This window comes from Leptopilina heterotoma, unplaced genomic scaffold (assembly GCF_015476425.1).
Source record: "Leptopilina heterotoma isolate Lh14 unplaced genomic scaffold, ASM1547642v1 Lhet_417, whole genome shotgun sequence".
Taxonomy (NCBI): domain Eukaryota; kingdom Metazoa; phylum Arthropoda; class Insecta; order Hymenoptera; family Figitidae; genus Leptopilina; species Leptopilina heterotoma.
The window spans coordinates 27,513-40,748 of NW_025111076.1; the positions used below are offsets into that span (position 1 = coordinate 27,513).

The window sequence follows — 13,236 nt, forward strand, 5'->3', positions numbered from 1 at the left end:
AAACGAAAAATGCCAAAAAGTACGGATGGTAAACAAAAATCATCTGGAAATAAATCAGTACAACATGAATCACACAAAAAACTATTAATTTTCGTCATTAGCCAAGGAATACAAAACCTAAAAATCGATCCAAATGGAACATAACCGAAAATTACGGATGGTACATTCTCTAATCATGTCACGGAACAATAAATTAAATTATCAAAACAGAACATTATCAATTCTGACCTAAAAACAACTCTCCTCTTCAGTTTTTTGTTTCCCTCCACAACGAAAAAAAAACAAAATTCTCATCATCAAAACAAACAATGCTAAATCCCACTTGCCCTATTTCCTAACAATAGAAACAGAAACACACAATTTCCGGTATACGCAATTCGCCTTGATAATAACCCAGTCTTATCGAGGTCTCTGGATCAAAGTTCAAAGTGTATCGTGTCTTCCCAACTCTCTCCCTGTATCTTGGAACTTGAACCATTCCACCGTCAGTTATATATTCATCTTCAATTGTACAACAGTTTCTGGTAAACAAAAGTTTAACATTATTCTCTACAACTAGTTCCACATTGTTACGTAAGTAACAAAAATTTTTCTCTTAATTCTCTCGATGCAAATTGATTATACAATCAAAAAACAAGTGTTCTTTCTTTCAAAAGCAATTGGAAAAATCTATTCTAAAATGAGGAAGGTGCTGATCAATGCACTTCTAATTTTCTCTATCTGGACATTGGGGAATTGTTCCCTACAAGAAGCATCAGATGATTTGGAGGATGTGGTCAGTGATTATCATCCGTTAAAGAATTGCCGGACAAATATTCCCGGACTTCTTCCATTGAAAGCGACGTTCGAGAATCTAGACGAGAAATTATTCACCGGTTTGACAAATATGGATTGTTTGGATCTCAAATCAAGAGGGATTCATCAAATCACAACTGGGTTTTTCAAAAAATTCCCCAATCTTCGTGCAGTGAATTTAGCGAAAAATTCCCTAGATGTGAACACATTTTTTCAAAATCAAGACCTAGTGAATATCGAGTCTCTCAACTTGGACGATAACAAGAGAATCGCGACTCTCAAAATTGTTGGGATTTATCCAAATCTGAAGCATCTCTACCTGAGAAATTTGGGTTTGAATAATCTTGATATCCTCTTCACGAGTAGTTTGACACACCTACATCTCTCGAATAATTATTTTTATCAAGGTTCTCTAAAAATATCCGCCCTAGTAACGCACTTGTTTCTCGATAACAATAATTTAGGGAAACTTCCCGATGTTAGTCCAAATCTTCGTCTACTAAGTCTGAATGATAACGTTTTTGAAAAAATCGGTTGCACCCAAAAACCCAACATCCGATCACTGTGTCTAGAGAAATTCCCCCAATTGGAACAATTACTAATTGCCAGTAATAATCTATTTGAAATCGAGGCAAATGCCTTTGAGAAGAATGGAAAACTTATTGAATTAGATTTATCGGGTAATAATATTGATAAATTAAATGAAAACTCTTTGGGGAAATTGAATAATTTGCGAAAGTTAAATCTGAGTAGTAATCCATTGACGGAAGTACCAAAAGTTTGTGTTCTAACGAATCTCGAATTATTGATTCTCGACCACACGAGAATAATTGGAATTGTTGACAATGGATTTTGTGAACTGAAGAAATTGAAAGCGTTATGGTTGAATGATGTGGGAATTGAGAGAATTGGAGAGAATTCTTTTGGTAATTTAATTGCATTGGAGGAACTGCATCTTGGTGAGAATCGTTTGAGAACACTTGACGGATGGCAAATGCCATTCAGTCTTCGTCGTTTATATCTTGAGGGAAATTCATTTAAGTGTTTAGCCGATGCCACGAGAATTGGCACTGCCTTCCTTGAATATTTAGATCTTAGACAAAATCAAATCAATGATTCTGAAGTACGTTCGTTTAATATTTCCAAATTGCACATCGATTTTTAAATTTGGTAACAATTTTTCTTTTCCTTCTCTTTTCAATTTTCTTTTTTTCATCTTTTCCTTTTTTCTTTTATGTTCCTTCTTTTTCTCCCTTTCTGTTACTTTTTTCTTTTTTTTACCTTCTTCACCATTTTTTTTAGTAAACTCAAAAAATTTTTAGTGTAACAATAGTTATTAATTCGTATCATAGTTTCGTAATTAATAAAAAAAAGATTTTTAATCATTAGCCATAGTCATTGAGGAAAGGTATACCTAACAAGCAAAAAATTTTAATCGCGTAATCTTTCTTAAATCGAAATTAATTTACAACTCTCAACTCGGATTTCAAATTAAATTTTATTATCGTCTCTTTAAAGAAATCCTGTATCTTTATGAACACTTTTAGTCATATCGCAACTAGTGAAATGAATATTATAAAGAATAAAAAATACTAATACAATCATTTAATTATTTCCATCTCTCTTGATTAATTCTGAATAAAATATAATATCTAATAAAAATTGTTAAAGTTAAAATCCTAAAATTTTATTCTAATTTTATTTTACTTTACTTAAATTTGTGTTTTTTTATTTTTTATAATTTTTAATTAAAATATAAATAAAAAAATTTTTTTAGTTTCTGAAGAAGACGGCTGTGACTGTCGAAACGTTAAAATAAGACATGTGTGTTTTCTATTATTAACCTGACTTAGATTGGTTGATATATTCCATCTATTGTTTATATATTTGACCAAGTGATAAATTCTACATATATTATAATTCTTAAAGTTGTTCGTAATTTAGAGATAAATTGTAATTTATGATTTATTTTATGAGTACTGATCTAGTTCCTAGAAGCGTCCACTAAAACTGAGTGGCGCTGTAATTAAGCGTCTTTTTATTATCAAAAGATTCATTCACTGTAATTTTAAAAGCCATAAGAAGAAGCTGTCGTCTTTGGATGTCTTCAACTTTGAGGGTTCGTATATTATTTATTAAAATTTATTTTTTAATCTAATTATTAGAACCACTAAAAACTATGATTTACCATTTTAAAAAAGAGTGCAACGTGAAAAAAGATTCATAAAAAAATATTAAATCGAGTGTTTATTTTTGTTCAATTTTCAATATCAGAATTAAAAATATATTTCAGACTTCGCATTCGATAATTAATTTTTAAAAAAGTAGCAACGAATTTTATAATTCATGATAGAATTTAAATATTTATAAAAAATTAAAAATAATTCAATTCTTGAGAAGAATTTTATAAAAAATTTTACCATAATTTAATTCTTACGAAGAATTTTATAAAAAATTTATTTTTTTCGACTTTTAATTAATAATTAATATTTTATGTAAAATTTTAATTTAAAAAAATGAATTCCTGAGAAATTTTTATTATTCATAAAAAGAATTGAATTCTTACAAAAATGTATTAAATAATTGTAAATTTTATGAATAAATATTTTATTTATTTATTAAATTATTTATTTATTATTTATTTGTTTATTTATTTATTTTATTCAATTTTATGAGTAAATATTGAAAATCATTGAATTGTTAAAAGTTTTTAAAAATAATTAAATTTTACAAAGAATTCTATTAAAATTTTTTTAAAATAATTGAATGTCTGTATGGCATTTTCGAATTTTTCAAAATAATTGAATTTTCGGGATTAACTTTGGTGTGTTTATCTTTAATAATTGAATTCTTTCGAAGAATTATTTATGTTAATAATTGAATTCTTTGGAAGAATTCTATTAAAATCTAAAAGAATAATAGAATTATTTAAAAAAAATTAATTAAAATTGTATTTAAAATAATTGAAAATAAATGAATTATTGGGAAAATTTTGTTATTTTTGAAAATAATTGAATTCTTGGGAAAAATTTTGTTATTTTTGAAAATAATTGAATTTTTTAAATATAATAAATATTAATATGAAAATTTTATTTTAAATAATTGAATTCTTGTAGAAAACTTTATTTGTGAAAAATAATTGAATTTTTCGATTTATTAATTTAAAATAGTATTAAAAATACTATTTTTGAGCAATTTCTGTAACATTGTATTAAAAATAATTGAAATTCTGCGATAATTTTATTATTTATGAAAATAATTGAAAGGATGAATTTTATCAATTTCTTTTTAAATAATTAAATTCTTTTGCAAAATTTGTAAATTATTTGGAATTTTCATTATATTTATATAAAATAATGAAAAAAAAAACGGTTTATAATCCAATTCGAAGAAATTGTATTAATAATTCATAATAAAGATAATTTTTTCTCCCAGTTAAGATGAAGTATGAAGTAAGATAAACAGTTCGAAGTAAAATCCACTATCAACAGAAATTTATTTCTACTGAAGCATAATTCTCTTGTTTTCCAGTTAAAAGAAAAAAGTAAAAATAATATTTTCTATAAATTAGTAGAAAATATTTTTGTAAAAATGTTTGTGTTAGAAATTATTTTCTAAAATTTTTGAAATTTGTCTGAATCACTGTCATATTATCCTTAATTGTAAAAATTTATTTCTAAGAATATTAATTATTGAATCTATTTAGAAATACTTTATTGAATTTATTGAATCATTATAAAATTATAAGAAATTTTCATTCCTTTACAGATAAGGCATTAAAAACTGTTTGATAAAAAATTGCATAAACGTGACGATGGAAAAAATGGATTTTTTCTGGCAACTGTTTGGATTGATGATTTATTAGCTTATGCTTTGATTTTGGAGGAGCTTTTCAACCGGATCCACTTGGAAGTGACCAGCAATTAACAGAGGAACTACGTTCATTGGTTGGTGAACAGGAATTTGGTTATGATAATTTATTACTCTCAACATGTCAAAAGCAAAATCCAGATAAAGTTTCACTTGATCTTTCAAATTTGGGAATAAACCGACTACCAAGGAGCTTCGTTTCTAGTCAACTTGTCACTTGTTTGAATCTACAGGGTAACAATTTTTTGGACAATATAAATCTTGACGTCTTTAATACGCAACCAAACCTCGAATATTTAAATCTGGCCGAAAATAATGTTAATCTACAAGAAATACTAAATATTACTACACATAAAAAAATTAAAACATTAATTTTAGACAAGATTTACAATTATAGAATAGAATATGGCAACTATAATCATGACTACAATGAATTCAGTACGTTGCATCTTCGTTTACCGAGTTTACAGTATCTTTCATTACAAGCAATGGATCCTAATAGAGATGATCAAGATGACTTTTCATATTTAGATTTTACTTCCACAAATTTAACACATTTATTCTTGTCCAACAATAATATAGACGAAATAAATGAGAGGTTTTTCCAAAAATTCCCATCAACTTTGACTCATTTGTTTTTGGAAAGATGTAAACTTAATTCATACTCATCACCAATGAATCAAACAGCATCATTAATTTTTCTCTCAATGGACGGTAATTCATTTTCATGTTCAAAGGGTGGTTGCTTAGATTTTGAAAGTCATCCGGATTTGAAATATTTATCTTTGGCAAATTGCGAAATAAACGTTATTTCACACAACACATTTTTCTATAATTCTAAACTCACTTATTTGGACATGTCGGGCAATAAAATTGAAGAACTTTCTGATAGAGTATTTCTGAAAACACCAGCTCTGGAATCATTGAACCTAAACAACAATCAACTTTGGGAAATACCAAATCTCCATACTTTGTCGAACTTGAAAAAATTATACTTGAAAAATAATCGAATAACAAATTTGAATAAGGGTTGTTTTACTAGTTTAGAGAACTTGGAAATTTTGTCATTGAGTAGCAATAATATTGGGGCGATTGATGGCAGTACCTTTGATAATCTTTTGAGTTTGATTGTACTCGATCTTTCTGGTAATAAAATCAAGAAATTAGATTATAATTCACCGTTTAATCTCGATTATTTGATTTTAACAGATAATTTAATTTCTTCGATCAAGGATATTGATTTGGGTAATTCAACATTGAAATATTTGATACTTGTCAATAATCCTTTAATGAGTCTAACGCCACAGTCTCTTGAATTTTTATCTAAAGATACGACGATTGTTCTGCAAAAACCACCAGCAGATTTATAGAAAACACTTCTTGTAATTCGAAAATAAATATTTACTGTTTTTATCCATTTGTAAGTTTAGTTGTAACCTTTAAGAAATTATACTCTTTTATGTAACAAACTTGACTATTGCGTCAACATTTTTTGCACAATTGTTCATAGAATACGAATATTATAGTAGAATATTGTAACCTTTTATTTGGTTAATAAACTTTTATCATAAATTTTTGGTGATAGTTTTTAATTATAGTTTGTAGTTTTCAAAAATGTAGCTTCCTCTTTATTCAGATAAAAAAATTCTATCATTTACACTCAGTGCATCCGGAGGAAATATGTTCTTCTTATATTTATATTACAGTTTTAAGACTAAAAATTCTTTGAATCATGTTCTATAATCCCTCCAATAGTGAATCATTAATTATGACAAATACAATTAAATTTTAAATTGTAGCGCAACATTAAAAACAATTGCTCTTATTTTATCAAAACCTGATGAACAAAAAAATGAACAAAAAGCTGTTTTAACTTTGTCAGAATCAAATTTTTCTTCTAGAAATTATTTTCTATAATCATATCCAGCATCCGGAGGAAATTTAAAATCTTTATAATATTCGCACTCAGAAAGGAAATATATATGTGTAATCCTTGATAATTTCAGAAAAATAAGATTGTACGGGATTCCCTTGGTAAAATTACTGTGGGAGGATAAATTTTATAAAAGAAACTCCACTAAATTCTGTGACAGTCTGTTTTTAAGAGATCGTTGTCTGAGCAATTGTGAAATAATTTTGCTTTGTTAAAATTTTATTGTTCCAGTGAAAAGTTTTAGAAGTGAACAAATAAAAACAAAAGTTTGTAAAAATGGTTTTTCATTGGCAATTATTTGGACTGGTGATTATCACTCTGTGCTTCGATTTTGGAGGAACCTTCCAAACGGATCTTCTCGGCAATGTGCAACAATTAACAGATGAACTAAATTCTCTGGTTGGTGACGAAGTATTTAGTTACGATGTTCTATCGCTAAAATTATGTAAAAAGCAACATCCGAATAATGTTTCACTGGATCTTTCAAATTTGGAGATAAGGAAACTTTCAGAAACTTTTGTTTCCAGTCAACATGTAACTTGCTTGGATCTACAGGGCAACCAATTTTCAGATAGTGTCGATTTCAACATCTTTCAAATGCAACCAAACCTCGAATACTTGAATCTAGCAAAAAACCAATTTAATTTACAAAATATTGCAGAGATTGCTTCACATCAAAAAATTAAAACATTAGTTTTAGATAACCAAATTGTTTCTAATTATTACCGTGACAATATTTATAGAGAAGTGAAAACAATTCATTTTCGTTTACCAAATTTAGAAAAACTTTCTTTACAACATTTACAAGAAATCTCAAATTATAATTATAATTCTCAGGAATATGACTTCATGCAATATTATGATTTTACTTCTACGAATGTAACTCATTTATTTTTGTCCGACAGTGAAATACACGAAATAAATGGGAGATTTTTCCAAAAATTTCCATCAACATTAACTCATTTGTTTGTGGAAAGATGTAAACTTAATTCATATTCATCACCAACAAATCAAACAGCATCATTATCTTTGCTATCAATGGATGGTAATTCATTTTCCTGCCCAGGTGGCTATTGCATCAATTTCGAAAATCATCCGAATTTGAAATATCTTTCACTGGCAAATTGTGAAATAAGCACCATTTCCTGCAACGCTTTTCTCTCCAATCAGAAGCTCGTTTACTTGGACGTATCAGAAAATAAAATTGAACAAATTTCCGATAAATTATTTCTAGACACACCAGCTTTGGAATCACTAAATCTGAACAACAATAAACTGAAGAATGTACCTAATTTCCGTAGTTTGTCGAACTTAAAAAAATTGTACATCAATAATAATGAAATAGAAAATGTCGATCAGGATTCTTTTAGTAATTTAGAAAATTTGCAAATTTTGACATTGAGTGGTAATAATATTCATTCTATTGAGAGTAGTGTTTTTGATAATCTTTTAAATTTAGTTGCACTCGATCTTTCTCAAAATCGAATCAGGAGTTTGGAATATCGGCCTGCGTTTAATCTTGAATACTTAATTTTGTCAGATAATTTAATTTCCTCGTTAGATAAAGTAGAATTGAGTAACACAACATTGAAATATTTGGTTCTTATTGACAATCCTTTAATATCTTTTCAACCAAATTCGTTTAAATTTTTATCGGATAATACTACAATTGTGCTTCGTCATTTGAAAAATGAAATAAAATTGTAAGAAGTTAATAAATATTTCTAAATATTTGTATTAATTTCTAATTAACAATCGTTTCTAATTAAAAATAGTTTCTATGTATTAACAATAATTTCTAAGCATTGATAATAATTCCTAAAATGATCGTTAACTTCAACACTAAATTAATAATTCATAAACTTTAATAATAATTTCTAAACATTAATGATAATTTCTAAACATTAATGATAAAATTGCTAAATAATAAAAATAATAATAAATAACGAACATTTTTACATTTAGAAATATTTATTATCTATCGTATCTATACTGTATTATCTTTATATGAACCAAACTTTACACCAAAAGAAACAAATATTCTTTACTTTACAATCAACAAAAATAAATAACCGACCTTTAAATTTTTGTTTCCCATTTTCGAAAATTATTTTCATGTACTAAAATTATAGTAGCTTTTTATATTTTTGAACATTGTTAACTGTAACCTTTTGCGCATTATCACTCCAATTATTGTACACTGAAAATTATTGAAATGCTCCTTTAAATAAATAAACGAAAAAATCATCATAAATTACATCTATCCTTAAAAATTTTCCTTCTAAAAAAGTGAATAGATTTCTTAAATTCCCTGTCTCAGAATATAAGATTATTATAGTAATAATAGTATTAAAACTATATTCCACATCATATTTTATTTTTATGAAAAAAACTTGAATTACAATTTATTTTTTAATTTCTATTATTTTCATTTCTAAATTATTTTATTTTAAGAAGTATGAAAGAAGTAAGCCGCACGCGAATTGTTTCTAGTTTCTATAATAAATTTAATCGTTTTGTAATTAATGAGAAAAGATATTTAATCATTAACTATAGTCATTTAGAAAAGGTCCCTAACAAGTAATGCGGCGTCTTTTTATTATCATATAATTCAATCATTGTAGTTCAAAAAGTCATAACAAGGAGGAGCAATCACTGTAGTTTCTTAACCAGTTTGTTCTGACAGTTGGCTAGGCCTCAAGTCATTTAAGAAGAAGAAAAAGAAGAGTTTCTTGAAGAAGTCTTTGGATGTCTTCAAATTCTATGGTTCGTATATTATATATTAAAATTTATTTTGTAATCTAATTATGAGAAACACTTAAAAATATAAATTATATTTTTAAAAAAGTGCAAAGTGAAAAAAGATTCTTAAATAAATATTGAATTCGTTATATAATAAAAGTACTGAGAAATGTAAAATTTACCATCGAAATTATTAATAATTATTAATTACAAATAGTATTATTAGTGATTTTCTTATTTAAGAAAGGACTTATTTTTCTCATTTAAATATTTTATAAAATGATAATTCTAAAAAGAATTTAACTAAAAATTCAAAATTTTTTTGAAATTATTAGGGGAAATTGGGGTATTGTGAGTCACATTTTTTCTTACCTCAATATCTTACACAAATTTTTTTTTTAAATTTCTAAATTTTTAGTGTCAGCAGGCGGTATAAACGTTAGACAGTTTTCCAAAATTATCACCTACCTAAAAGAAATGTCAGTTTGTCCAAAGAGTGCACTTTTATAATTTTTAAAAATGTTGGGGAATTGTGGGCCACTGTCTAAATTAAGTTCAAAATCAAAAATAAAGATGAAATATATTTATTAAATTGTTAGAAATATTAAGAATGTTATAAATGTTTAATTATTAGTTTAAGATTAGAAAAGAAAATGAAATTAATCGGAGTTGCAATTTGGACAAGTAAAATAGGCCGCATTAGTTACGTATTTTAAGTGAACAACTCTATCGCATAAATCACAATGAATAAATTTTATTGTTTTTGTTAAATTACTATAGCTATGATAATAATGAATGATTTTAATAATATTTAACTACATTGTGTGATAAATCGATAAAAACAAGTATACTTGCCCAAAAATGTGGCCCACAATTCACCAAATGCTTCATTTTACAAAAAGCTTTGTATTATTTATTCATTTTAATTTAAAGAAAAATTTCTTTATGGAATCAAAGTACGAATGACACACAATAATTAAAAAATGATTTTCCATAAAATACTAAAGTTAAATTACATTCTTTGCTTCATAAAAACAAGTTTAATCAAACTTCTAAAGATATGTTTTCATATTTTTGGAAAAAGTTTGCCAAACAAATTTAATTATAGTCCATAATAATAAATAAGGCGATAAAAGTAAATCTAATATATAACGTTTCGAAAAAACTGAGTCAGTAATTAATAATAAAGATAATTTTTTTCTCCCAGTTACGATGAAGTATGAAGTAAGATAAAGAATTTGAAGTAAAATCCACTATATCAACAGAAATTAATTTCTCCTGAAGCATAATTTTTCTATTTTTCAGTTAAAAGAAAAAAATAAAAACGCTGTTTTGTATAAATTAGTTTAAATTATTTTGGTAAAAAATTATTAACAATGCAAATTTGACCAATTAAGTAATGCTTCAAAAAATTTTATGCTTCTATTAAAAATTATTTTCTGAAAATTTTGAAGTACGTCCAAGTCATTATAATTGTAAAAAAATTTATTTATAAGGTTATTTATAATTGAATCTAAGTTATAAAAATTATAAGCAATTTTCATTCCTTTACAGATAAGGTATTAAACTGTTGATCAAAATTTTGCATAAACTTGACGTTTGCAAAAATGGATTTTCTCTGGCAATTATTTGGATTGATGATTATTACCTTATGCTTTGATTTTGGAGGAACTTTTCAAAAGGATCCACTGGGAAGTAATCAACAATTAACAGAGGAACTACGTTCATTGGTTGGTGAAGCGGAATTTGGTTATGATAATTTATTACTGTCAACTTGTCAAAAGCAACATCCGGATAATGTTGCTTTGGATCTATCATTTTCGAATATAAAGGAACTGCCAAAGAGTTTTGTTTCAAATCAACATGTTCAAACAACATGTTTGGACCTGCAAAATAACGATTTTTCAAATAATGTAGATTTTAACGACTTTCAGATGCAACCAAATCTCGAGTATTTAAATCTGGCCCAAAACGATATAAATCTACCAGATTTACTTAATAATACTTCACATTCGAAAATTAAAACTTTAATTTTAGACAAGATTAATAATCATATATTAAAAAATGGCTACTATTCTCGAAACTATAAAGATTTCAGTACGTTGCATCTTCGTTTACCAAATTTAGAAACACTTTCTTTAAGAAATATTGCTTCTGATAGAATCGCTCATTATCAAGATGACTTTTCATATTTAGATTTAACTTCGACTAATTTAACACATTTATTCTTGTCCAACAATACAATAAGCGAAATAATTGAGAGATTTTTCCAAAAATTTCCATCAACATTGACTCATTTGTTTCTGGAAAAATGTTTACTTACTTCATATTCAGCACCAATGAATCAAACAGCATCATTAACTTTATTATCAATTGATGGTAATTCATTTTCATGTTCAAATAGTAATTGCTTGGATTTCGAAGGTCATCCGGATTTGAAATATTTATCTTTGGCTAATTGTAGAATAAACGTTATTTCACACAACACATTTTTCTTTAATTCAAAACTTACTTATTTGGACGTGTCAGAAAATAAAATTCAACAACTTTCTGATCGAGTATTTCGAAAAACACCAGCTCTGGAATCATTGAATCTAAACAATAATCAACTTTCGGAAATACCAAATCTCTATACTTTGTCGAACTTGAAAAAATTATATGTGAACAATAATCAAATAACAAATGTGAATAAGAAATCTTTTACTAATTTAGGAAATCTGGAAATCTTGTCCTTGAGTAGTAATAATATTAAGACGATTGATGCGATTGATACTTTTGACAATCTTTCGAGTTTGATTGTACTCAATCTTTCTGGTAACAAATTAAGGTATTTAGATTATAAGTCACCGCTTAATCTCGATTACTTGATTTTATCAAAGAATTCAATTTCTTCAATTAATGATATTGATTTAGGCAATTCAACATTGAAATATTTAATACTTGGCGGCAATCCTATAATAAGTCTAACGCCAAAGTCTCTTAAATTTCTATCAGAAGATACGACGATTGTTTTGCAGTGCACTGAAACCTCCGAACTTTAGACTGCTCGGTACTGGTGTCTAAAGTTCGGGGTGGACACCTTGACGCCAAAAAGTATAAACACTCAGAGCCGTACGGTGCATGAATGCAAAATTGTGTTCGATATAAATTTTATTTTTCTTTAAAATGTTTTCTTTATTAACTCTCTCGTCTATTCTCTTTAATATTTCACTTTTCTTTTTAACATCGAATGCAACTTATTTTTATTTTCGATTAATTTTTAAATTTTTACACGCAAAAAATAAAGCCACAAAAAAGGAACCTCACAATGTCTATATAGTTCTCTAATTTTGACTTATTTGTATTTTTAAATTGTCTAACTTCAAGTATTCGGAGGAAATGATTCTAAACAGACTTAAACTCATATTTGCAATAGTATAAATATTTAATTCATATCTTTACCTCCCAACACGTGTTCATCAACCGCCATAGATTTATATAGTTTACCGAATCGCGTTTGACGCCATTTTTTTTTGTTCACATTAACCAATTTCATGGACACTTTTAATTCTTAATTCTTATTCCTCTAAGTGTTTGTTCTGACAGTTGGCAAAGCCTAAAGTCATTTAAGAAGAAGAAGAAGTAAATTTTTTTAACAAAAAAATAGTCTCTGTAAGTTACAGTTAGTTTATAACAAACTTGACAAATGCGTCAAAATTTTTCGCACAATTGTTTATAGAATACGAATATTAGTAGAATATTGTAACATTTATTCGATTAATAAACTTTTATCATCAATTTCTTATATTTATATTACAGTTTTAAGAATAAAAATTCTTTGAATCATGTTCTTTAATCCTTCCAATAGTGAATCATTAATTATGACAAATACAATCAAATTTTAAATTGTAGAGCAT

At 26.5% G+C, this 13,236-nt stretch overlaps 3 protein-coding genes across 3 annotated transcripts; all 3 read left to right on the forward strand.

The window, feature by feature from the left end:
* Window positions 1-435: 435 nt before the first annotated feature.
* Window positions 436-6,237, forward strand: LOC122506393 (protein artichoke-like). Its single transcript, XM_043618534.1, has 3 exons — window positions 436-573; window positions 657-1,957; window positions 4,656-6,237. The coding sequence occupies exons 2-3, from the start codon at window positions 680-682 to the stop codon at window positions 6,033-6,035; spliced, it is 2,658 nt and encodes an 885-aa protein (XP_043474469.1). The 5' UTR covers window positions 436-573; window positions 657-679; the 3' UTR covers window positions 6,036-6,237.
* A 127-nt stretch (window positions 6,238-6,364) lies between these two features.
* Window positions 6,365-8,852, forward strand: LOC122506388 (toll-like receptor 7). Its single transcript, XM_043618527.1, has one exon. The coding sequence runs from the start codon at window positions 6,875-6,877 to the stop codon at window positions 8,303-8,305; it is 1,431 nt and encodes a 476-aa protein (XP_043474462.1). The 5' UTR covers window positions 6,365-6,874; the 3' UTR covers window positions 8,306-8,852.
* A 352-nt stretch (window positions 8,853-9,204) lies between these two features.
* LOC122506390 (toll-like receptor 13) lies at window positions 9,205-13,132 on the forward strand. The gene is made up of 2 exons (XM_043618529.1): window positions 9,205-9,364; window positions 10,895-13,132. The coding sequence occupies exon 2, from the start codon at window positions 10,948-10,950 to the stop codon at window positions 12,379-12,381; it is 1,434 nt and encodes a 477-aa protein (XP_043474464.1). The 5' UTR covers window positions 9,205-9,364; window positions 10,895-10,947; the 3' UTR covers window positions 12,382-13,132.
* The last annotated feature ends 104 nt before the right edge of the window (window positions 13,133-13,236 follow it).

What these genes read in the sequence shown, in the direction of transcription:
- LOC122506393 (XM_043618534.1), top strand. Translation starts at nt 680, where the DNA reads ATGAGGAAGGTGCTGATCAATGCACTTCTAATTTTCTCTATCTGGACA. An exon ending in CCAAATTGCACATCGATTTT is followed by an intron (nt 1,958 to 4,655) that starts TAAATTTGGTAA and finishes GATTGATGATTT; the next exon opens with ATTAGCTTATGCTTTGATTT.
- LOC122506388 (XM_043618527.1), top strand. Translation starts at nt 6,875, where the DNA reads ATGGTTTTTCATTGGCAATTATTTGGACTGGTGATTATCACTCTGTGC.
- LOC122506390 (XM_043618529.1), top strand. Translation starts at nt 10,948, where the DNA reads ATGGATTTTCTCTGGCAATTATTTGGATTGATGATTATTACCTTATGC.